This window comes from Mugil cephalus, chromosome 2 (assembly GCF_022458985.1).
Source record: "Mugil cephalus isolate CIBA_MC_2020 chromosome 2, CIBA_Mcephalus_1.1, whole genome shotgun sequence".
In the NCBI taxonomy this organism is placed as follows: Eukaryota; Metazoa; Chordata; class Actinopteri; order Mugiliformes; family Mugilidae; genus Mugil; species Mugil cephalus.
In genome coordinates, this window is record NC_061771.1 from 1,061,210 (window position 1) to 1,088,116 (window position 26,907).

General features: G+C 38.9%; 2 protein-coding genes across 6 annotated transcripts; both read left to right on the plus strand.

Annotated features, from left to right (window-relative positions):
* Nucleotides 1-8,304: 8,304 nt before the first annotated feature.
* On the plus strand, nt 8,305-12,391 carry LOC125004473 (transcription factor Sox-10-like). The gene is made up of 4 exons (XM_047579098.1): nt 8,305-8,453; nt 8,801-9,448; nt 9,797-10,068; nt 10,241-12,391. Exons 2-4 carry the CDS (start codon nt 9,009-9,011, stop codon nt 11,020-11,022), a joined length of 1,494 nt encoding a protein of 497 aa, XP_047435054.1. The 5' UTR covers nt 8,305-8,453; nt 8,801-9,008; the 3' UTR covers nt 11,023-12,391.
* A 3,524-nt stretch (nt 12,392-15,915) lies between these two features.
* rnaseh2a (ribonuclease H2, subunit A) lies at nt 15,916-20,254 on the plus strand. Of its 5 annotated transcripts, none has more exons than XM_047579250.1 (9): nt 15,916-16,041; nt 16,349-16,477; nt 16,674-16,745; nt 16,936-17,062; nt 17,141-17,228; nt 17,675-17,812; nt 19,246-19,333; nt 19,497-19,620; nt 19,898-20,254. In XM_047579250.1, exons 2-9 carry the CDS (start codon nt 16,351-16,353, stop codon nt 20,064-20,066), a joined length of 933 nt encoding a protein of 310 aa, XP_047435206.1. In that variant the 5' UTR covers nt 15,916-16,041; nt 16,349-16,350; the 3' UTR covers nt 20,067-20,254. The 5 variants fall into 5 exon arrangements, with proteins under 5 accessions (XP_047435206.1, XP_047435208.1, XP_047435205.1 ...); XM_047579249.1 differs by having other exon boundaries at nt 15,922-16,083; XM_047579253.1 differs by having other exon boundaries at nt 15,938-16,083; nt 16,373-16,477.
* The last annotated feature ends 6,653 nt before the right edge of the window (nt 20,255-26,907 follow it).

Genomic DNA, 26,907 nt, shown 5'->3' on the forward strand with positions numbered 1-26,907 from the left:
TGATGCTGGTTAATTATCCGTATTGTCATATCCCCCTGTCATCAGCATCCACGAGGGTGAGCAGCTGGGTGACCTCTGTGACCTTTGTTCGGGCTGCTAATAGCTGACTTCAGTCCTGCCTAATAAGATGGTGTGTGTTCATCCTCATATGGGTTAGGTGTGTGTGAGTGCGTGCATGTGCTTTCGTGTGTGACACTCTGAATATCTTCATGCCCTCTCTGGCCTCACTGGTTGTTTGCGGCCTCGGGCTGTGCGACCAGAGTCAGTGACAGTGTGTGTGCTCAGCAGGGGACAGTATTTAGGCACTGGGGAGCTGTGGCTGGAGGATCTTTGATTCCATAATGAGCTGTTGTCTGCTGGGGAGCTGTGAAGCTGCTCAGCGGGGAGGGGGACAGAAGAGCATTGTGTGCTGCTCAGCAGAGCTCAGCTCAGCAGTGGAGGCCTGACTGAACCAGGCTGGGAAGCACCACAGGGCAAACATCTACTGACCTCCTCTATCTCTGACTGTCTGTCGGCCTATATATTTATTGCTTTTCTATTGGATCAGTCAGCCTGTTTCAAATTTGAACTGTGACCTCTATTTTCTGTAAAATAATATTTAATTATAGATATACAAATGAAATTTAGAACAAGGTAGCATTGCAAAGCGGAAACAGCCATGAAAACACCTGTAACTGAGTTGTGATTACACAACATAACATAAACAACACAACATAAAACTACAAATAGTTTTTGCATTTCCATAGAGATGAAAGGAATGATATTTGATTTATATTTGCGAAGCTTTACAACCATTGACAATCACTTGTTGTAGCTATTCCTCCTTATTTCAGGCCTTTATGCTAATCTAATTGGCTGCAGGAATATTTTGAGGGGAGCTATGATAGAGTCATGCATGTTCTCTAAACTTCCATTAAATTGCTACTTAAGTCTGATAAGGGGGCTTCCTAAATGTAAAAATTCTACAAGTGCTGCTTCATTGCCTATTCTTGAAAAAGGGGTCCAGTTCATTTGTGTGTAATCTAACACTGGTTTTAATTGTGAACAATGCACATCTACCACTTCTCCGGTTATTTGCCTTCTTATCAGCACTGGTTGTTTGTCAGATGTTACATAGTTTGTCTATATGGCCAAATGACACTTCTCTAAATCTGTAAGTAAATAAGTCTCTGTCCACTTTACGCACTCTTTTACATTGATTCATAGATTTATCTGCTATTGGCACACCGCAGGAAAAAAGTTTTTCGAATTCCTACGGAAAGAGAGAAAAGGGGAAATAAAAATGACAGACATGAGGAAAAACAATAAATCACCCTATTTCTCACTCTCTACTTCCAAATATCCCATCCATCTTTCTGTCTTGTTGCCTTTAATCTTTCCCTCTGCTTGGACAACAACGGCCTCTTTCATGTAGCCATCTTTTTCTCCGAGCCTCAGGCCCTGTCCCTCTGTCGTTTTCGTTCACACTGACTAATTAAATGTTCTGAGGAGAACTCATGATTGGAAAAGTGGTGATGCTTTCTCTCTTTCTTCTGTTTTGTCTCTCCCTTTTTCACCTTGCAAAAAGTTGCCATGAAATCATTTTTTAAATGAAGACACAGGATTTCGTATTTTTTTGTGTTTATAGAAAAATATTGCTTTATTGTTTTTTTGTCAATTCATATCAGACACAAATGTCTCCATATATTTAAGTTATGATCTGTCTTTCCCCTTTCATCTTGAACTTTGAGTGGAATTTATGGAAGATGGGATGTGAACTGCAAAATCAGGAAATAAATAACAAAGAATTAAATAAGAAATGATTATGTTTTGGCATCACTGAGAGTGACAGGCCACTTTGTTATTTTAAAACATAGATTACAAAATGTTTTACAACAACGAAAAAGGAGAATGAAAGAGGTAGAGAAATTCATAAAAAACGAGAGAATTGAGTGTCCAAGCCATAAAACCACTCTAGGATGTTTTCATTAAAAACCAAAATATTCAAAACTAAAGTACATGGCTGCAGTTACAATCTGTTAGCCAGAAATTATTATTAATCCCACAGAAAAGAACAAATGACAATGAAAAGCGATTTTAGAAGCTTTGTGTTTCTACCTGTCTAACTCAACATATATTGTATTATCATTAAGGATAAAGCCTTCACATTTGTGTCATTATAAACAGACTTAGTACACAGACGTAGTAAACAAACATTATTAGAATTTTCAGTGGTTTTTGTGATGCCAGCTCCTTTTCTCTCCTTTTGCTCACACACCAAACAGATTCGCATAACACAGTCACCAGCCATATTATTGGTCTTAAATGAAGCTGTCTACAGCCTCTCATACTCAGAAATATAAGCTCTTGCATAATTGCCCTGTTGGATGTTGACTGAAGAAAACCTCTGAGATTAAAAAGATGTCTGACCAGAGAGTTCACTCTGTTTGAACCTAATCATTCTATTTTACTCTATCTCTGCATTCATTGACCTTATTTTAAACTGAAAAACACCACACTAACAATACAATAAAGGAAATATGAAATATAAACGGTTTACACACCCTAAGTATTTTTTAAAAAAAAAAATATGTTGAAGTGGCTGAAAATGAACAAATATGAGATTTTTAAATTAATCCTGCAGAAAAACAATATAATTAAAATCACATTACAATTCAGTAAGAAAACATTGAGGACAACAGCTGAGTTTCTCGACGCAACATTGCAGGGAAGAATTTTAAGTGTGGATAACAATCGACAAAAATGCATGACTAAACAGCCTGCTGGTACATATAACTGAGGGGCAAAATCGTCATAAAGTCGCAGCATGAATGCCACCATTGTCCCTGTCACCATCATCCCATCTTCATCATCGCATACTCTGAGTTTCAACATCCTCCTGCATATGAGTCAGAGACACCAATATATTTTTCTCAGGTTTCAATTCAAACTCTTTCAAACTCTTATTTATTTATTTTCCTTTTTTAAAAAATGTTCTTTATCTTATTATTGTTCATTCATTTTTCCTCCATTGCTCTCAGTCAGACTGAAGTTGTGGCAAAGAGATGCGGACACAGCAAACCGGCTAACAAAAGACCATTCATGATGCCCTGCACTGCAATGATGATCCTGCTCTGCCCTCCACCCCCTACCCTGCACCAGCCTCCACAGCTGCACAGGAATGTGGTCCAACAAGTTACCCCCCACCCCCTCCCTGCCACCATCTCTACCACCGCCACCACCTCACCAGTGCTGCCGACATCGCAACCGAAGCCCTTCTTTCCCAAATAAAAAGATGAAGAAGGCAAGAAACTATAGAGGGGGGAAACTCTGCAGACAGAGCACAAAGAGAGGATTCATGGTTGGTCACATACACTCCCAGAAAAAAAAGGAGATGGGGACCCATTTAAGTGTGGTGCAGCTGCACTAATTCACTGGGTGAAAATGGGCGAAGAAGGAGTGACAGAGGTCAGATAGAATCTTTTTTTTATTCATCCCCATGGATGGCATGTCACTGCACTACTGCCACTTACTAAAAGTCTGGGTGATGGTTAAATCAAGAGATGAATCAAGAAAACACCTGCAACCATTCAATTCACCAGTCTGTTCCTATAATCATTTCATTATAAAAACTTCACATGTTGTCGACACCAGTCATGTCCTATTAGAAGTCCAAATATGAGAACATTTCCCAGTCAGGATGTACAGGTGACTTTCACTTCAAGAGTAAGTGAGAGATACTCAATTATCACTGTATGTTTTTGGCTCAGAACTCCTCTGAGAGCATTCTAATGTTGTCTACTTCTCCGAGGATGGCCTGTGAAATCAAAGCACAGGTCTCAGATACCAGCTGGCAGAAGAGTCACATGAGATTCAGCTTATTGATAGTCTAGCTTAAGAGCTGGAAATCCCCGAGCAAAAGCACTGAGCTCAACTGTTGGTTGTTGTTTTTTTGTTTTACACAGGCCCTAAGAGGAAATGGCATTTACAAATTACAGTACGTACAGTGTTTTTTAACAAACCAAGAAAACACAGAGGAAACCCAAAGGCATGAGAAAAGCTCTTTACAAATAAAATTCGCAGAAGGACGTTTCAGTCGCCCTGGAACCTTATGCGCTGAAATCTGAAACATGGCCATTTCTGACATATAATTTCAGATCTTTTTGTCGAGTTCGTCATTATTTGGAACAAGTGCTGCCATTCATTTGAGGCCGAATGTGCCTATTGACATGGGAATGAATGCTTTCCACCAATTATACATGAGTTTAATGCAGAATGTGACCCAGCATGTGAATATTTGACCGCTCTGCATGCTTCCCTTATCTGCATCCCCTCTCACTCTATGCGCATCTGTCTGTTTTCCTCTATCTTGCCTTTTCTCTCTATCCATCATCAGATTTCAGGAATTTCCCCCTGGGAGCTGTCCAAGTATTGAGGCCAAAGCTAGAGGTTATTCTCTTTTTACTACTGCCCCCACTCATCACATAATTTTCTATCTAAAAAAAAAAACATCCCTGTTCCTCAGAACATCTACAGCAGGATAGTTTCAGCCTGATCACACATGAGAATGCCAACACATGACAAAGCGTGCACCTGAAGCCTGACTCTTTGACCCTTCCCTGCCCATCAGGATCTTTGACCTCCCCGCTGATCATGGGATCTTGTTCTCCCATCATCTCCCCTCTCTCCCACAGGAGCCGCAGGAAACGGGCTCTTGTGACACAGTGGTCTGTACAGCATGGAGAGGCACATTACTGCAGTCACATGGCAAGTTAGCGCAGAACCGATGCGACCATGTGAGCTTTATTTTCTAACAAGTTACAGCTGCCCCGAGGCTCATGATGGTTTCACACAGGACATGGAAAATGTCAGAAAATGCAAGAAGGACTTAGATCTGAGCATCTGAATGAGACATTATTCTTTTGTTATGTTTTTATGAGTCCGCTTCAAGAGAGGAATATGTGATATTTCTCTGTTAAAGTTCAGTGACAGGTGTAATAGTAGAATAAATTTAGCTGTGAACTTGAATTAAAGAAGCTCATAGTATTAATACAGTATATGATGTCAGACTTGTGCTTTTTAAGAATCTTTTGACTTTTTATGGATAAAAAGTTCTTCAAAAACACATCACAACATTGTGAATATGGAAAAGCGTGAGATAACGTTTCATACAGAATCATATAAATGTAAACTCTTGGGTGTCAGAGGAAGAAACTATGAATGGTATAAGTATTATAAAATCATTTAATTAGTGAACTTCAGATTTGAATGCTCACGTGTTAAGAATGAGCTGTTCCTATTCAACTCAATGAACTTGACATCCACTTCTTCATTTTTGTTTAATCACTAAACAGAGTTAACTTTGAACTTTCTTCCAACTATGCAAATAAATGATTTCAGATCAACAATACAAATAATACACACAAAACATAAGCATAAGGATGGAACACAATGTAAAAAAAAAAGTCCTTCTTAAAAACATGCAAAAATTTAGAAACAACTAAACTTATTTGGACTGTATGTTAATTCTGTTTTCCTCGACCAAAAAGATCTGCTAGTAAACCTGGAGGTAATGACATTAGAATCAAGAATTCACCAAGTGATGATGAAATTCCACAATTTCAGAGATTAAAAAATCTTTTTTAAAAATGTAACTTTGTGCGGCCTGCAGGGACATGCTCAAATATACAACTGCGTAAATTAAACTTTACGCAGCACCAAAACGAAACATTTGCAACTTTGTTAGCATTATTTAAAAACAGGAGACATTCATAGGTAATATAAATGACAGAACTTCATTAAACATCGCGCAGATATTTTATGAGACATTCTAAAAGACAGCGCCGAGCCTTTTATTTCCGCGTTAAATTACTACAGACTTGAAAAAAAGCCGCTAATTAGGCGCATAAATATATTCGCCTACAAAATATAATAAATCACTTTGTTTAATATAATTTTGATTATTTAGTTTGGTTTTACATTATTATTATTATTACTTAAAGAAACGGTTCGTTTGTTTGTTTCGTCTGAGTTAAAAATATTAGACTTTTTCTTTTAAAGCGTAGACAATAATTATATAAAAAATAAGAATTTGGTCTGAAAACAAATAGTTACTCTGATTAAAACCAGAAGCTCATATTGCTTATGCGGAAGCGGAACAATAGTGAAGGTCAACAAAATAGAAATTGCGCATACATCAGTAACTAAAAAAACTAAACAACATTAAGTCACCACTAGAATTCGTCACCAACACAAGAACCATATATATTAATAATCTTTATATTAATTGCAGGCCTCTACCAGACGCTCAAGTTATCGCTAAAAGTTATTTGTTGCATTCCGAGTCTACTACACTGACACGATGCTACCTTTTAAAGTCATTGCGATTTAGTTTAAATACAGTAGTCACAATATTTAGGTGAAATTTTAAAATTTTAACATTTCACGTTGGATCTGTTCATCCAGGACATTCTCTCTGACCATATAAAATCGCACACACTCCCTGGGGGGCCACGCACATACACTGTCTAAACACTCTCCATTAAACCGCAGCTTCCTTAAGTCCTCGAGTCTCCACAGGATTATTGGAAAAAGACGGCAGAACAAATATTTTAAACCTGTTTTCTTTCCAAACAACTGAAGCGACCTCTTCAGCAACACAGACAAACAACAACAACTCACTTCACAAGCCTCGGAGGCCTCAAGCAGGATCCAAGTTGCTGGTGTCGGTGGGGTGCATCATGTAACAGCCCCCCCCCCCCCCCCCCCCCCCCCCCCCCCATCCACCACCACAACCACCAACAACAACCTCTCATTCCCCAGACACAGCCCCCTACCATCAATACATCCGAAGCCCAGATCCAGGTGCTCTAGAGTGCATATTGAGATAGAAAAGTTTCGATGAAACAGAGAGATCCATGTGTCCCGTCTGCTGCAGAGTATTTTCAATGTGTGCGCGACTAGTGTCTATGCTCGGACATAAGGGGAGAAAGACGCACACATCGCTCTCTGTTATCATTTTTTTTCCATGTTTGCAGCACAAAACTGCTTTTTGTTCCCCATTTTTTTCATTTACGAGGGTTAATGGATAGAGGCTTGGGCGTTTGATCACATGGCTACAATTCACCTGAGAAGGAGACAAAGAGAGCAAAGAGAGAAGAGGGAGAGAGAGAGAAAACTGAGAGTCAAGCCCAACATGAGAGGCAACGGACACACAAGGGTCATTGTTGAATTCATTTGTATGTGTGTATGTGTGTCCGGGTACGCATCAGATACTGCTTAAGTTGATTCTCTTCCTTCCCATCAGGCCACGGTTTCACAACACAAATCAGGGCCTACAAGCATGTACAAATCGACCATTAGCACAAACAGAGAGCCGTAGAGGCGACTGAAGAGTGGAGACCAATACCTTCTTTCAGTTTATTTAAGTCAGAATGGCATTCAAGAAATGTTTGTTGCTTTATATCTTTATCTCTTTATTCACATGCGTTTCCAGCGCTCTGTAATATTGCTTCGTGACAGTCTCTCATCCAGAAAGATCCACGGGACTGATTTCAATATTTAAATATTGATCCTTTCAGTGATGACACAAGAAAATGGTGCACTCCATTCGTGTTTTGTTTGTTTGTTTTAATAAAAAACATCAAAGTTCTTGAAGTCATCATGTAAATTTAACCGATTCCAAATGATTCACGGTTATACTTCCAGAGTGCACAGCTTTCTGGGTAATGAAATTATACAATAACTGATGGAAGATTAGAAAGGTTTGTGATCTGAGATTATTTTGAGATCGTATACATATTAAAATAGATTACTTGGCACTCATTTTATTACATTACTAAGATAGACAGTCTACCACAAATACCAGAAAAATTTATATTTTTAACAGGATCTCGTTTAATTTTTCAAGAGTGTGTGCCACATTGGTCTATATGTAGCTATCAAACTGAACATCATTAAATCTACGCCAAACTTTACAATTCATGGGTGTTTTTTCAGGAATGTGACCACATGGAGCAATAACTCTCCTCATGATTGTTTATTTGTTTGATAAAACATGTCAACACGTTTAACAAAGCTGCCCTTCTCCTGCCTCTAAATGGGCGCACTGTAAGAGTCATTTAAGCCATTCCGAGGTAAAAAAAAAAAAAAAAATCTCACCTCTTCTCTCTGGGAATCGTTGCAGTGACGGACATACGTGCATTAACAGAATATTGCTCCGTACCAATCAGAAAGCGGCGGGATAATTAGAGAACCAATCAGAGGCCTGTGTGGTGCCCGGGGCGGAGCTTGATGTGTGTTGGAATGCTGCCTCTCTGGGAATGTTTTCCACTTTTCAATCACTTTTTTTTTCCCTCCCAGTCCTTCTCACAAGGCGCTCTTTAAGCTCCGGTGTTGCCACACAGAGCAGCCATTCATCGGCTCTACAGTCAGCCACACACACTCCCATGCTGAACCACTGGACATATAAATTGGTAAGTTATGTAATTTTTTTTTTTTAAACAAATTTTCTAACATAAAATGTATTTTTTCACACCGATATTTATTTATGTGCCGGTTGTATCATCTTATTTTGTTATTATTATTATTGGCAGGTGTTAATGCCATTAATTTAATGTTTCTAAGTATTTTTAGCATTATTTTTCTGAATGCTGTGGTTTCGCCCAAGTACAATTATTATTGACTACAGATTCAGGTTTGGGAGTTTCTTATTTGCTCAATGCCTTTGAGTCAGAATCAGGCTGCCTGCGTGACGTTCACAGAAAATGTAAAGCTATAATAACTCACTTAATGGACTGTTTCTTTTGTTTGTCTTTTTCAGATATAACGGTTATTGCTGAAAGGGATTTTCTAGCCGATGGTGGAAAGAGTTCGGATATTTTTATGAAGCAGAATGGCTTTGCCTGAGAAGAGTCAGCAATAACTGGGACGCTCATATAAAAAGATTAAATTCCGCTTAATAGGTTGGACTCTCTGTAAAACATATTTTTCTCTGCGGGTTGTTTTGTCATTCATTGCATTTAAAGAAAATGTCTGGCGAAGAGCATAGCCTGTCCGAGTCGGAGCTGAGTCCTGGAGGATCAGACGACGGTCACTCATTGTCACCCAGTCAACCTGGTGCGCCGCCCGGCCAGGACTCGCCTCTGACTGGGCCGGGTCCGCAGCTGGCCGGGCTCTGTGTCGGGGACGGCAGCGGTGATGATGGCAGACCCAGAGCCAAATCAGACGAAGAGGATGATCGCTTCCCGATCGGCATCAGAGAGGCGGTCAGTCAGGTGCTGGATGGATATGACTGGACACTTGTGCCTATGCCGGTGCGCGTAAACAATGGAAACAAAGCGAAACCCCACGTCAAAAGGCCCATGAACGCCTTCATGGTGTGGGCGCAAGCGGCAAGAAGGAAGCTGGCCGACCAGTACCCCCACCTGCATAACGCAGAACTCAGCAAGACCCTCGGCAAACTGTGGAGGTTTGTATGAAGAGTATGTCTCAGAAATTAACAGAGTGGTCATATAGTGGCACATTTCCTGAGTCCGTGCGTAAATGATATGCCGGGGTGTTGGTGCTGCATTTAAATTTAAATGACAAACTATAAATTAAATCTGACAAGTGCTAAAAACAAACAAACAAACAAATGTTGTTTTTATCATGTGTTTCTAAAAAAAATGTATATAAATTAATTTAAATAAGGCAGACGACGAGTTAGTCTCCATTTATCCTCAAAGCAAGAGATGGAAGGCAATTATATTGGACATTTCAGACATATTCACAGAAAAACGTTTTCATATTAACTGAATGTATCCTCCCTCCTGGCCAGGCTGCTGAACGAGAGCGACAAGAGACCATTCATTGAGGAGGCAGAGAGGCTGAGGAAACAGCACAAGAAAGACTACCCAGAGTACAAGTACCAGCCCCGGAGACGCAAAAACGGCAAACTGGCGCCTGCTAGTGAGTCCGATAGCCAGGGGGAAGGGGAGGCCAGCCACTCCCAGTCACACTACAAGACTCTTCATCTGGAACACAATGGTGGGGCTGGGTCTCCACTGAGCGACTTGCATCACCACCACCATCATCACCATCATCCTGCTGGTAGGTGCCTCACCAATAAGATTTTTGGTTGACAAAAAAAAAAAAAAAAGACAACTTACGAAACAAACAAATAAAAAAATGAACACTATAATTGGAGCCAAAAAATAAAACCAGATTATACCTGATGTCAAATATCACCTGACCATGTTTGTCACTCTTTTTTCTCTTGTAGGTCAGGGTCACAGCCCACCCACACCCCCCACCACCCCAAAGACAGAGCTCCAGTCGGGGAAACTGTCAGATGCCAAGAGAGAGGGGGGAGCAGGGGCGGCTGGAGGATCAGGGGGTTCCAGAGGAGCCCTTGGTGTGGGGGCTGAAGGAGCATCTGGTGGCCCCTCATCCTCAAGTGCTAAGCCTCACATCGACTTCGGCACCATGGACATCGGCGAGATCAGCCATGAGGTGATGTCCAACATCGAGCCGTTTGATGTAAACGAGTTTGACCAGTACCTCCCTCCAAACGGCCACCCTCAGAGCAGCAGTGGGTCCTCTGCAGCAGGATCATCTGCCTCCTCTTATGCTTACGCCCTGGCTGCTGCTAGCGGGCACTCAGCCTGGCTCTCCAAGCAGCAGCCTCAGGCGTCCCCGTCGTCCTCCGACCCCTCCAAGGCTCAGATCAAGAGTGAGTCTGCTTCTGGTAGCCACTACGTTGAGGCCTCCTCCTCTCCCTCATCAGGCACCCATGTCACTTACACCCCGCTCAGCCTCCCTCACTATGGCTCCGCTTTCCCCTCACTGGCCTCCAGGGCACAGTTTGAGTATGGAGAGCACCAAGCCCCTGGGGCGTACTATGCCCATTCCAGCCAGGCCCCTGGGCTGTACTCAGCCTTCTCCTACATGGGCCCTACACAGAGGCCTCTGTACACTACCATAGGAGACCCCTCCAGCGTAGCCCCCTCTCACAGCCCCACACACTGGGAGCAGCCTGTTTACACCACACTCACAAGACCATGAGGGAGCTGAGCAGAGGGAAATATTGGAAGCTTGTGAGTGGATTTGTGTGTGTGCAAATATGTGAGTGTGTGACTGTGTGTGTGTGTGTCTGTGCCATATCGACATACATTAGAGTTTTGTACTTTTTTTAGCCAATGTAATGCAATATGCATCCATGGGGCCTTACACAGTTATAAAACAGCCACAAATGCACACAGTATAAAGTGTGATTCAATGGTCAACAGCCAATCAGAAATAAGAAAACCTTAACAAATGTGTGCCGTCATAAATGGATGTGTTGGGAACAGGAAGCATGTATAAAAGAGAAGGATGAGTGAGAGAGGCACTCATCAACACAAAATGTTGGACTGACTCTTATTTGACCCAGAACCGGTGGGTTTAGACAGACATAATCAGATTTTATTAACCAAACTAAAGGATGTTTTGTGTTATTTTATATAAGTAGTAAGTTTATTGTCATTGTTGATATGCTAGGGTGTAACTTTATTGTGACTGATTTGATATTACACATATATGTCTACACCACTGTTTTGGGAAAAAAGCATGTTTTGTTTCACTAAGATGTTTCCTTTGTTGGTTGATTTTTTTCATGGCCAGAAAAGGATAGTTGCAACTTTTTTCTCTCTCTCTCTGTAGATAGCACAGTGTGTATCTCTGTCCTTCCTTTACATTTATTGAACTTAACAACTAAGCATTTAAGGGGAAAATAGGAAAAAGAGAGGGAAAGAGAGCTCTTTAAGATGTATTTCAACTTGCCGCTCAGTCTTGGATACTTACCTCAACTCTATTCATTTTGTGCCAATAGCAAAGGAGAAATATGACCACGAATACCTGATCAGATAAAGTGACCTTTAGAGCCTACACTTTAGTATTATTTCTTGCCTTTTAAGTGCCTAACAGTTTGCTGATTCACCTTTGATTTATCCAGTTAGTGAGTTAACATCTATAAGTACAAAGTCTCAACCAAATATTTTGAGATAATTGGCCAGCTTTGAGTCTTACTTAAGGATTAGAATCACATGTACAATCGTTCTGCACTGCATGTTGGCCAAAACCTTGTTTTCGTCTTTACAGTTTCTTCCTATGTTGCTCCCCTCTTCTTCTTCACCAATGTGAATAATGGTCATTACCACAGCTTCACCTTCATTAAGTGCCACATGTTTTATTGTTTTATACTGACCCTTCTATCAAGTCATTATTTTTATGTCAGTAATAATGTGTTGTGTGTCACACCTTTGCTTCATCCATTTTGTAAAATTCTGGATAGTTTTGTAAAGTGCTATACATTCACTTGAGTATTTTGCTTCCTTACCAGAAAAGCAATGTTGAAATATTATTGTCATCTATTAAATCAATTTATTTATAAAGAGTCCTGTGTGAGAGTCATTTAATTCAGCAGTCATGGTTCAGAAATAACACCAAGTGAAGGGTGAAAAAAATTAAAAACATGCTGCTGACGTGTGAACTGTAATTACAACACAATCAGAGCCCCACCAACCTAAGCTGTTTAGTGTATTTGTGTGTGTGTGGTGGGCTAAAATTGACTACTAATTCCCCACATTTAATCGGCTGTGGACTGCGTGTTACTGAGGAAGACAAAGAAAGCCATTCAGTGTGAAAGAGGGACAGAAGGAGAGAGAAGGGGTGGGTGTAAAGAGCCAAAGGCAAGGCCAATTTCAGCTCAGAAACCAGTGTACACTTGGACTTTTGTAAATGGCTTTCCTTTCACTTTGCACTCTCCTCTCCACCTGAGGCTCCACATTCATTACATTCATTCAGAGGTCATCCAAAATCAAAATGTCAAGTTCATGACTGGCTTTGTGTTAAAGGGAGATGTCAGCAAAGATCAGAGAATTTGCAGCACAATAAAAGGTGAGAGCTGGAATTAATTTGATGTAGACGATGTAAAAACACAAACATGAGGCCTGAGCCCCCCGAACATGTTCATTCTGCAGATATAATATTTATATGATATGTCAGATTTTACCAGTTTTTAGCAAGACTTGGCCACATTTGACGGATTTTTGATTTGTTTTTAAGCAATCTTATGAATGCAGCACTTTTATATGTAACAAAGTATTTCTACATTTTTGTATTCTTCACCCTTTTGTAAAGCCTTTGACTTGAGCCGAACTGCTACAACTACTAATTCAGTAGAAGAAGAAGAAGAAGAAGAAGAAGAAGAAGAAGAAGAAGAAGAAGAAGAAGAAGAAGAAGAAGAAGAAGAAGACTCCTGCAGTGCATTAATAAGTATTAAGCATGTCCATTCAGATACAAGACTAGACACTGTATTTGAGATAGCACAAATGATACACAGATTAAAGAGGGCTGGGGTAAAAAATCAGTTAACTGAGGTCATAGGACATATTTGGGCCAGAGGGAAATGAACTGTCAGATAAATATCCTAAGAGTGCAACACGGAAAAGAGAAATAAATATGATTGTTAAATACAGTAAGTCTGAGATTAAATGTGTAATCAAATAAAAAATGAACAAGAAATGGTATGAACAATTTGGATAGAGGAAGTAAGGGTTGACACCTATATAGTATTCAAACGAAAGTTGGAGGAATTAGGGAAAGTCACAGGAGCAGAAAAGAAGAAGACGTGATATTAAGGATGAGATGAGGTCATACTGGTCTCATCAGTACATTGCACATCATAAAGAACAGGGAAACAGTGGAACATACAGTATATTCTTGCATTGTCCAAGGCACCGGGTAACTAAAAGTTCAGATGTTAGTTACAGGGCTAGATTTAGGTTTTTGCAAAGAACGGGTATTATCAATAGATTTTCATTAATGTAGATTTGTAAACTGTCCCGCTTCATACTCCAGTCCAGAAAGTGTCGGTAATGCACGTAACAGTTGTTTGCAACCACCATTAAAGAAGATGCTGCAGCAGTCGCATATACAGTGCACAACTGTTTACTGTTGCTATTGTGGAGCAGCGCACAGTGCAGCTTTTGGGGAATGTGTAGTACAAAAGCAAGCCAGAGAAATCCAAAGATATAAGATATTATACAAAGTGTCATATACAGAGGCTGTTAAGAGTGTTAACTATGTACAGATAGAGAAGGAAAATAAAAATGAAAGGAGTAACACTGTTAACAGGACACCGTTGCAGGACACAAAGATGCCACAGACAGGCCACTATGAGAGCTCCCACAAGTGTAAGGCAAAGAAACGAACTCTGCTAGCAAACTTTGTTGTATTCGAATACAAAGTGGTTTACATAGGACTAGAGTAAAATGACAGGAACGAGAGGATTGAAACAACTGTTGAAGCAGCAAAGGAGTATCTAGGGATCTGAAGTGTAGAATGCAAAGCAATACAAGAAATGTTGAATCCCTTGACTTATGACGTTTCCAGTGATTAATCTAATAATGGTACTCACAGTTTTTCAAAGGAATGACTAGGAGTCTAATTACAAATGGCCAGGAATTCAAGAAAGTCATTGGACTTTAGAGACAAACCTGACATAATATGTATTCAGGAAACATGATTGAGACCCAGTCTAGACTTAATTTACCTGGGATTCAAAATAATTCACTCAGGCAGGATAGAGTAAACCAGGGGGTGGCTGTATCATATTTGCTAAAGACAATTTAGCATTTAAAAGAATACGTACTACAAATGAACATGAATGTGTAGTACTCTAAATGCAGTCAAAATAATTCATTATTACAACCTGTGCCTTCGAATTCAGCAGTGTTTGAGGAAATGATAAGTGCAGAAAACCACAGAGAAGTTTGATGTGAGGACTTGCACACAGTTTATGGGGAAGTGACTATACTGATAATAATGGTATGTCTGAACGGTGGTGAATGAACATGATTAGATATATATAGGAATAAGATGTATTGATTTAACACTGATATGTACACATATGTGTAGCCTATGTGGTTGGGAAATATACAAAGATAACATAGGGAGTGACCATTTTCCCATCATGTGCACTATAGAAATTAATAAATGTACTCAGGATACAGCCCCTATATATAGATGGTGTTTTAAAAAGGCTCAGTGGAATATTTTTAAAGTCTGCTGTAAGAAATGTCAGGTAGTATTACAATGGAGGGTAATGTGAATGAGTCTACTGCCAAAGTTACAAATATGATAATTGAAGCTGGCATGCCATGGTGGAATAATGAATGTAGCTTGGCTATTAAAGAAAGGATATTGCCCTCAGGAACCCGAGAAATAACTTGAATCTGGACAGTCTGACTGAATACAAAAGAAAAAGTACCATAGCTCCCAAAATAAATAAAAATGCTAAAAGGAATACTTGGAGAGAGGAAGGAAAAAAAGTATCTTTTAGGGAGGATATGTGCAAATACTCGTAGTGGTAATCATCTTACAGAGATATATACATGACGGAAGGAAGAAGTCTTGAAATATAACAAAAAGGTGTACAGTAATATTTAGTACTCCTGCCATTAGCACACAGCAGAGTTCCTGGATGACGTGTTCCCCACGAGCCTTTCACACTGTTGAGGGGTAATCTTGTCCCATTCTTCTTGAATTACAACTTTTTATTCTTCCAAATTCATTGGTTTGCACTTTGAAACAGACCTTTTTGATAATCCACCACAGATTTTGGGGCTCATGCCCAGGGATTGAGTTGAAGGTTGTAGGATAGTGTAGTTCAAATAGGTAGGGAATGGAGTATTAAAGAGCTTTTAGAAGTAGACGAAAAACAGGTGCAAGTACAAAATGTTCTTGAGTATTTATATGAAATAGGCTTAATATCCGGAATATGATTATTTGTAGTTACTTTTTTTAAATGAACTCAGTGTAGAAAGTCCTCATGTTACACGCGCCGATACAGTAGGTGGCGGTTTGGTTTGTAGCCCGCCGTTAAGTAAGAAGAAGAAGAAGAAGAAGACGACGACGACGACGACGACGACGACGACGACGAAGAAGAAGAAGAAGAAGAAGAAGAAGAAGAAGAAGAAGAAGCGGCGGTGGCGGCGGAAACGGAAAAAGAAGAAACACATGACGTCACCCGAGGAGCGCCAAGTCTGTACTAGAAGAAATTGAGATTTGTCACTCCCTAAACCGGTCAGGATTATTTATATCATTGTGTTTGCGTTTTTACACGGTTCTCAGAACCGTGTGGCCTATTGGTTTAAATACAGAACATCCGGGCGTTCTTGTCAAATGTCCGCACGAGTAGTTTAAACCGGTGATTAGCATGTAGCTCACGATTGTGTTTACAGTACAAGGGGAAACAAATATCTGTCACTTGTAGTTTACACTGTCGTCTAGAGTAATCCACTAAACGCGACAAAGACTAATTGGTGTTGGTTGTGCCTTCGGTTCATAGGCATGGACCTTAAACCCTTTGAAGCCGACAACTCTGTCAGCTGCCGCCTTACTTCTCCGATCCCTGATGTGTGCAGGTCAGAGGACTGCTGTTTGGGAGTAGATGAAGCAGGCAGGGGACCTGTACTGGGTATGTACTTTTGGTATAGAAAACAAACAGACTGTCTTAATAACCAGCAGGGCTTCCAACTTGCACCCTAAATTTCTTTCTTTTGCAATCTGTGAAAAGAAGATCTGCTTTTTTCTTGCAGACTCTTGTGGACTTTGATTTAGATGTGCCGTTTGGTGAATTTACTTACTGAGTTTCTCTACTGTTTGATATTCAGGGCCCATGGTGTATGGAATATGTTTCTGTCCAGTTTCCAAAAAGGAAGAGCTGAAAAACTTGAAAGTGGCAGGTAATCCTTTCCCTCCCTGCAGATGGACTAATGGACATTCTTTCTGAGTATATTTCTTTAATGTCACCGTCACCTTAATCTTCATCTGAATGTTTTGAAGTTTTGCAGAACTTTGCCTGTTCATTCCTTTCCACATTAGGACATATAATCCTTACATTGCATCCTCAGTAATTTTTTTCTCCCTTATTAGATTCAAAGACCCTGACCGAAGCAGAAAGGGAGAATCTTTTCCAAAATCTGGATGAAGCCAGCAGTTATGTAGGCTGGGCCACAGAGATCCTTTCACCCAACACCATCTCTGTCAGCATGTTACAGAGGTAAAATAGCACATACAGCACCTTGAATGTGAAGACTTGTGACCTAGTTATGAATGTAATCTTCGATTTTGATTCAAGGACAAAATACAACCTCAACGCACTTTCACACGACACGGCCATTGGTTTAATACAGTATGCATTGGACTGTGGGGTGCAGCTTAAAGAGGTATGTAAACAAGAAATTTACACAGATATGTGTAAGTGAAGTTTTATTTTATCTGAAGTTTTATTGTGTTCTATAAATGTTTCTGCTCTCTACTAGGCCTTCCTCTACACCTTTCAATCCTCTTAGCAGCTTTTGCACTTACAGTCAGACTGTCAAAATGCTATAAATCAATGACGGAAATACTTCTTTAGCTTTGACTTATTTTAGACCATCATGTCTGTATACATTTGGTGTTTTCTTGTGAACTCGCTTCAGGTTAGAGCTTGTTGTACTAGGTAATGTAACTGCAAGCTGTTGGACATTTTAATCTGTGGATTAAATAGAACACAGTTGTTTATTATTTGATTATCATTATTATTATTATTATTTTTTTTTACGGCTCATTTACCCCCCATCCTATTTTCCTCTTCACTCTACCTCTTCTTCCCTCTCTCGGTGTGGTGTAGGTTTATGTGGACACAGTCGGGCCAGCAGAAAAGTATGAGGAGAAACTCTCTCAGCGGTTTCCAGGTATCAACGTGACCGTGAGACCAAAAGCTGACTCCCTTTTCCCCATTGTCAGTGCAGCCAGTATCTGTGCAAAGGTTAGTGACCACCTTCAAACGTAATCCGAGTGTTTTTATTTATACCCTTTTTTTTCTTGATGATCACAGTTTTTTGGCTTTGTATTCCGTCTAAAAAGCCATGAAATTACATAGAACCTTAGATGGATAGATCTGATCTCATGAGCGATGGTGAATAGTAAAACAAGTGTACAATAGGGATCAGTGTCATAATGGCACTGGTGCTGATACTAACCAGTAACCAGACTGAAAAGCAGCGCAGAGTTCGGTTCTTTACTTTAGTGCCACTGAATTTTTAATTGCCTCCACCCATTAGCTATGTTGCTGTGCTGATGCTACACATGACTTTTTCACCTGCATGGAGGGAAGAGGCCAAATGGTCAAAAGTTTGACTGTACTCCACCTCAAAATATTCCACTTCAGCAACCTGCAAAAAGTACTCAAAGGCAATATTGATGAAGCATAACATTTTTTTTAAAAGCTAAGAAATTTACCATTTTTGATATCCTGGGGAATTAGCAGCATTCGTAGCAGGAGAGTCCCAGCTCTGAGTCCACAAGTCCCAGTCTCATGTTAGCCTGAAAAAGCTAACATAGTCATCTTTTTTGCAGAAAAACTGTGGAAAGATTAAAGTTGCTACATGTTTTTGAAATACATAAAAATTGAACGTTGGCTGAACGTACTGTAAAATCTTGTGATTTTTTTTGGCGTGTTCTCTGTTATGTATATTCTGTATTGATGCTGGTTTTGATACACCGCTGTTTTTATTATGATAATTATGAGTTTGTTGTGAGTTTTATTTTATATTGGTTAGTTTTTTTTATTAGTCTTAGTTGTATTTATATAATTTAAGTTAATATTCTGTACAACTTGGTTGTCACAAAAAATGGCTTACAATAAAAAGGCACCGTTTTTGGACAAAGTTTTTATGTTTTTTTTTATGTTGTTGTTGTTGTTTTTTTTAAGCACTGATTCGGGCACCGCTTAAGCACCATCCCTAGTGTTCACATGTCATTGTCTTCAGGTGGCCGAAGGGTGTTTAGACACATCAGGCAAGACTGATTCATTCTGAAGTTGTTAGGTAGTTTTTTCATATATTTAAAAATTAATAAGAGTTGAATCCGGTTTTCTAGTATAAATGCTGTGTTCATGTTTTTTTTTTTGCTCTTTGAAGTTTTATTTGCCGAAGTTAATAATGAATCATTTAATTATTGAACAGTGCCATGTATTATTGCTGTCACATGCAACTGAGATCCAGGGATATTTGCACTTCCTTGTTTTCAGAACTTAACAAGGCTTCAGGTTCAAATATGTAGTCATCGTCACAGATTCTACTACAGTGGCCTCTGTTTGAGATTTTTGCATTTGCATTTCTGCTGCTGAGAAGCTTAATTTTTTATTTTTTTAAATTCTCTTAAATGGCAGGTTTGCTGATGATCTTTGTCGGTTTTCAGGTTACCAGAGATCGTGTTGTAAAAGGCTGGAACTTTGCAGAGGAACTAGGAGATGTGGATACAGACTACGGCTCGGGATACCCCAATGGTACAAAAATTGTCGTCCCAGCATTTGAAGGGTCACACTACTACCTTGCATTTTGTTTTTAATTGTTATGCCTCAGATAACACTACCTAAGGAATTCTAAATGCATGTTGAAACTGTACGTAGACAAACTAACAGTGAGACTTATTCTTTCCTGTGTCTGCAGACCCCAAGACTAAAGCATGGCTGCTGAAGTATCTAGACCCAGTGTTTGGATACCCCCAGTTTGTTCGATTTAGTTGGAGCACTGCTCAAACCCTTATGGACAGCAAGGCAGTGACTGTTCACTGGTAAAGAGCCTTCACACTTAGGCACCAAATAGCCTCTGCTATTTATTGAAAGCATTCAAGGAATATCCAGCTTTTTTAAATTGCATAAATAGATTTACAAAGTGCTTTGGTATGTGGGTCTTTATAGCTAAGAATACTTGTCCTTATTAGTGTGCGAAAACCACAACTCCTTTTTGTTACATTTCAGACTTAATGTCTGTGCAAATCATTCGCCCTCAGGAGACGAGTACTAACCACAGTGTAAGAACTCATCTTGTTTTGTTGAATGTGTCCTCAGGGACGATGACGAGGAGGATGGGGAGAAGGCAGCACAACGCCAGAACAACAGGTCCATGTTGTCATACTTCAGTGCTTCAGCTGGAGCTAACAACCAAAATCCAAGCCACCAGACGCACCGCTTCTTCACCGAGAGAAGGCTCAGGAGCCTCGATACACTCGAAGTTTAGAGGAAAATACACATATAGTGGAAAGCATAAGCTCAATGTGGGATTTTCATATGCAGCATAACTGTTCAACCTGAACTGTTGCAAACAAGATTTTGTGGCTCCAGTGCAAACTTGGAACAATCTGTGTTTATCTGTGCTCTATGTTACCTTTTAAAATACAAAGAAAAACTAGGAAAAATGTAAAGTAACAAAGTCTGATAGTGTCTCAATCTTTAATGCCAATACTGCCATCTTATGGCAACGTGACAAAATACACCAGGGCTTGGAAAGTTTCACAGGTTATTAGGGGCTCTGCAAAAACAACCACATTCTGGACAAAATGTTCACCACAGTTGTTCTGCAGACATGAAATCATAATTCATAGCACCTTCTAATTCATACACAGGATATACAATATGTGCAAATTTGGATCACATCAGAGCTACCCACGTTAACTTACAAACCAAAACAAATATTTTAATAACATTTCATATTAATTATATTTGTTTTTGCTTAGTATTTATAACTGTCAAACCTTGCACTGTCAAAAATCAATCATATTTACTCATCCCATTGTCTGAGCTTCAGACAAAGGTTTAGTACAACTTTGGAACACAACCAAATCTTTACATTCTTAAAAATGTTGTATTGTACAAATCTTGTACCCCATCTTTTCCTCCTTGTGGGGGAATGGCCTGATATTGGCACCCAGCTTTAAATACTTAATACTCAAATGATTCTTTAAGCAATTATTCCACATCAGCAATGTGTTACTCAATTACTTTGTATGAAATATACATGCATTCCTGCAAAATCTAGTTTTTACAGAAATGAGCAGTCACGAATGAATAGTCTAAATAAAGTACTGTACACTTACTTAGAGAGGAGTCTGTTAAGTAAAGTATATGACAGCTTTGGATAAGTTGATTCAATACTAGAAATCTACTTTTTTTGTGATATAATATGGCGTCTTTCCAAAATTGATATAAAATGACAATACATGATGTTTATGACAGTCACAACTAAACAAAATCATCTTTAGATTTCTGTGACCTTCACATTCATGAGGTAAAAAGAGTATGAGGTTTGTTGGTATTACTGCATATTATTCTCTTTTTTTACACACCACACTTTTAATACGATTAATCCAGCAAAGTACATTTAACATACACAGATGAATCTTGAGTTGACTTCCATATGCCTTTCAGAAAATTCAAAGCTTGCTTGTTGTTCTGTCTCATCCTGTCTTGACTCTTGAAGGTGTTTTCTCCAAGCTAACATTTGAACACACTTCACACAATACAAACGAGCACATCACATTTTTCGTACAAGAACAAATAATCTCATAAAAATATATTCTCGTTTGACTTGCCCGTCTTAACAAATGTCAAGCCTATGGAAGGCAGATCCCTCTGTCCACCATTGCTAGTTTGTATTGTGTTTGTGTCTGGAGTCCTGGATCCTCTTCCCACAGTTCATGGCTAAAGTGGAGACCGCAAATGAGGACAAGATCATGATGGAGCTCCCCACAAAGTGAGACGAGGCTCCTCTGGGGGCGGCTCGCAACACTTTCCTGGGGAAAGTGTCCTTGTTAAAGGTGGCGGTCAGCATCTGAGGCTCCATGTGGTGCTTGGATGTCAGGAAGCAGAAAGCAAAGATGAGTCCTTAGGTCTGTTGTCGCTTCAGCAGGTGTCTAAAGTAGCACGTCTTGTCTGGTTCCTTTCATGATCTCTTTCCTAAAGTCCATCCATTTATAACCTCTCCAGAGTTATCTTCTAAGTCCTCTAAGTAGCTGTGTCCTACTGCGTCAATGGGATTATATATAGTTTACACATGGCCACAGAGGACTAAAGTGGTGATCTATTTCAGCGTAAATCTGCTTAAAGTAATTCCATTAGATCACCCTGTCATTGTTCCATGGTGGATGAATGGAGCGGTTTATGGGGTAGAAGCTTGCAGCCTTTGGTCTGTAAACATACATTGGAAGGATCTTAAACACTGAAGACACTGCATGATTGGTTGGATGCATGTAGCCAGTGATGGAGGGTCATTTCCATGTGCATTTGGAGCTTTTATGCCAAAATGATTCTCTTGTTGTTGACCATAACTGTTAATTCCTCTTACCTCTTAATGATTCTGCACTTATGGAATTGTCACAAAGAAGCTTATTTTCAAAAAGCAATTTAGGTTACCAAAAAAAAAAAAAAAAAAAAAGCAGCGTCTGCAAAGAGTGTATTGATGAAGATGTACATGAGGTGAGGCTTATTAGACGCTACAAATATTTGAAATATTTGATTACCAAGTAAGTGATGGATAAATAACTGCCAAAATGAGTGAACAGATTGTTCACTTTGTGATGAGATAAGAGCGCAGAGCTGTAGAGGAATGAAAAGAAGATCAGTCAAAGATTGAGGCTAATTTGCAGATAGATCTGGTAAGGAGAGAGTACATAACATCATTACGATGATCAACCTAAACTTTAGGTCACACTCACCACACTCGGGAAGGATAATAATTTTGTTAGCTCGACCGATAACGATAATTTCGTTAAATCGACCATGAAATGTGTCATTTTTTTTATTGCAAATCATTTATTATCCATGAGTTAAAATTAGTCTTTGAAATCTGTGTTTTGTTGTTAATTTGTACTCTTATTATTAACTAAGTAAACTGTAAAAAGTTGAAAACAGTATTTTATGAATACATTAATGACGCCAATGTCAATCTATGAACTCTCAGTTGTGTCCTGTGAGCTGTTTTTAGCACCAAGGACGCCCCCTCATCAGTATGACCCAAGTCTCAGAGGTCAGCAGGTCTCTAAATCCCGGAGGTTGTTGTTGTTATACACAGTTCCTCTTTCTCTTCATGGCGTCTCTTTAATTGTGCTAATTGGATTGCACTAGGCGGTTCTTTGACACAGAAAGCTTTCAACGAATGTATGGCAGCAAAGCAGTTGTAGGAGCTCAGGCAGGAGCTGTTTGAGATGTAACAAACCACCAACTCCAAAACTCCCCCTTTGCTCTTATTCAACACATCAGGCAAGAAAGAAAAGACTGTATTCAGAGTTGTCAATATCAATGTAATATATTTAATTTAATATTAATTTAATAACTACAAAACAAAGTTATCACTGATTTTAAGACTGATAAATATGTTAATATCAAATTCTGTCAGTAACAACAATTTACACCATAGATTCTCTAGAAATGTCAGCAGCTTGTTTTGTTATTTTGCACTTAATCATGAAATTATTTCATCTGCTTTTTCTCAAAAAATATTTATGATACATATTTATGGTGTCACAAAAGGCTCTGTTACCCCATGAACTTGTATTTGAAACATGAAGATAATGTACCTGATAGTGCTTTGCTGAGTACATTATCAAAAGTAATCTTTACCATCACATTAGCATGGGTGTCAGAGTGTCATCCTTCCTAAAAAACAATTCAGCAGAAAAGTCTATTTGATTAAATTTTATTGAAAATCTATTTAATTTATAATTACAAGGTGGAATTTACATGTTCTCCCTGTGTTCTCCTTGTGTCCGCATGGGTTTTCTCCAGGTTCTCCCTGTGTTAGCCCTGTGATAGGCTGGTGACCTGTCCAGGGTGTACCCCGCCTCTTGCCCGATGCCAGCTGGGATAGGCTCCAGCAACCCCCGCGAGCTTAGTGAGGATTAAGTGGTATGGAAGATGAGATGAGATGAGATGAGATGAGATGAGATGAGATGAGATGAGATGAGATGAGATGAGATGAGATTATTAGATGATTAAATTAACTTTGTTGGGGTGCCTTGGGACGCCTGACATTTAGTTTTGCCCATTCAATACTGACCACACGGTGTCCCCGTTGCTCCACAATGACTAACTGCATTAATTTTTCCACTATGTGAAATTTACATCACAAGTCTGGAAGACATGATTATAATTTTGAGTTTGCAGCTTTTAAATATATATATGTATATATATGTATATATATGTGTGTATATATATATATATATATATATATATATATATATATATATATATATATATATATATGTATGTATATGTATGTATAGATAGATAGATAGATAGATAGATAGATAGATAGATAGATAGATAGATAGATAGATAGATAGATAGATAGATAAGCCTGGTGCAGCCTATGATTTTAAAGGCATTGTTACATACTGTTTTCTCTGTTCTGCACTGCTCTCCACCATATTATAAAAAGCTGGTTCAACCAAAAAGGCCAGGGCTCATCAGCATGCTGGTCACGTTGCATAAAGATGATACAGTATTTAAAAAGAATAGCCAAATAAAGAATCTATAAGTGGTGCTGTCACAAAAACTGATTTAAACTGGTCTGTACTTCTGCTGTCGCTCCATGATAATTACAATTCCTCTTCTATATTGCTACATGTATTTGTAGTAGACAAATGCTGCCCACATATTTTATTTAGCAGTCATGGTTTGCTATGCTATTTTCCAGGGATTCATTTCTTATTGAAAGTTCACATATGGATGTCTAGAAGTTCAGACCAAAGCTGGTTGAATGCATTTCAACACATTTCCTTTTTTTTTTTTTCTTTAATTTAATGTAACAGTTTAAAACAGCATTGGGCTTTATAGTGGAAATTGAAAAGTTCTGTGATTTTGTCATGCTTAAATGTTCCACATCATCAAACAAAAAATAAATATTATAACACAAGTAAATACAAAATGAAGTTTTTAAATGACTTTTATTATTATTATTATTATTATTATTATTATTATTATTATTATTATTATTAAAGGAAAACAAAATCAAACCTACATGTAGTTGTCGCAGCAACAACTACAATCAAGCATTTGTGATAACGTCTTTTACAGCGTTGTGGACGAATTTTGGCCCACTCATCTTTGTAGAATTGTTGTAATTCAGCCACATTGGACGGGTTTAAAGAACGAGACACTTTTTTAAGGTTCTGCTGCATCATCTCAATAGGATTCAGTTCAGGACTTCTCCAAAGTCTTCATTTTGTTTTGGCAGAAGCTCTTTGATATGTAACCGATAATGTTTTGGATCATTGTCCTGCTGCAGAATCCAAGTTCACTTCAGCTTGAGGTTATGAACAGATGGCCGGACATTCTCCTTCAGGATTCTTTGGTCGAAGCAGCACTCCTGGGAAGGCTCACCACTGTTCCATGTTTTCACCAATTGTGGATAATGCCTCTCACCATGGTTCACTGGAATCCCAAAGCTTTAGAAATGGCTTTAGAACTTTTTCCAGATTGATAGATCTTAATTACTTTGTTGTTTGTTCAGATCTCAGCATGATGTTTAGCTTTTGAGGATCTTTTGGTTGCTGATGATGGCACTATATGAAAAAATAAATAAAAAATGGGATCCCACTTCTAGACACACTGGGCAAGGAATGAGGAGAAGGTGGGAGCTGTTTTAAGGAAGAAGATTTGCAGGACTTGCAGTGAAGGGAAAAGATTGCATATATAATTCAGGAAGACAATCAAATGTGCACAAAGATGATGAATCAAAGATGTAAGAGTATTTCACGTCTTGTTGTTGCCTCAGGTACACTTCTGCGAAGGCTGTGAGAAAATAAAATCTGTAGTGTTATAGAATAGATCTTTTAACTGGCAGACAAGTTTGCAGATTTGGATGGTCAAGCTGAATCTACACAAGACAAGTATGAACTATTAAGACCTTCAGAAGGTAAATCATTTAAATTTTGCTCCTCTTAAACAACACTGCTGTAGGTCTTACTTGGTGTTCGAAGCCAATTTGCAGTAGATAGTCTGCTGCAAAAGTTTTGTGGCAATCAGTGCTTACGTGAACAAACAAAGAGTTTTAGAAAGTCAACTCATCACTACTCAAATTAAATAAGCTTCTTTGAAATAACTAAATTGGTTATTATTAATTAATGAAAGAAAGTAATGATGCTGCTATAGTGAGTTGCATCACATAATCATTTTATGAGGATTCATCCATTGTTATGAGTCAATTCAAATAGACTCAATATTAGGCTTTTCTGTGGCATACACTCAGGGCAACATGCCTGCCTCTGTCTAAGATCTAAGAACATTTGATGTAGATCTCAAATAATGAATTGCTGAAATCAGTTAGTGCAGCTGTTCTGGAGGTTGAAAAAAAATTATTTAGGGTATAAAGTTTGAAAAAATGCTTAAAAAGAGAGAGAAATAAGGAAGAAGAAGAAATAAGGAACAATATCCATATCCACACACAGATGAGTCAGACATTCAGTGGTGAGTTAGGCATATATTTAGGTTAGGTACGTGACTTAATGCCAGTCATTGTACCAGGCTGGCAAAGAATGGCTAATGTTTAACAAAGGACAATGGCAATACTGCTTCAGTTCATACCTTATAAATTACAGTTAAAAAACTAAAACTGTATCAGATATCGTCATAAAAAGACATCATTCAACTACAAATCCAGTGTGGCTTTATTAGCCACTCTGGATTATTTATTATAAGTATTTGTTGTGTTGAATTAACAGGCCAAAACACAAACATAAATCACAAAAGGAAACATTGTTTGTTTTATGTTATTTTGTGTATATTGCTTGCTCATAAATAGTGGTTGACAACATTCCTCCATCTACTCGCACATACACACATTCCCAGGGCAAATCTGAAGAGGGAGGCACTTGCAGAGATGTGAGCTGACGTGGCTCTTGTGGGAAAGGCTTACCAGGATAGGAAATGGGATCGCACAACCGACAGGCCCATTCCAAATCCCAGCCCTGCCAAGCTTTTTGGCTGCAGAGAGCTGAATCGGTCTGACCTCCCTCAGGGCATCCTTTGAAAATGCATGACATCATTTTTGAGAGCATTCGCACACAGAAGTATGAAAGGATATT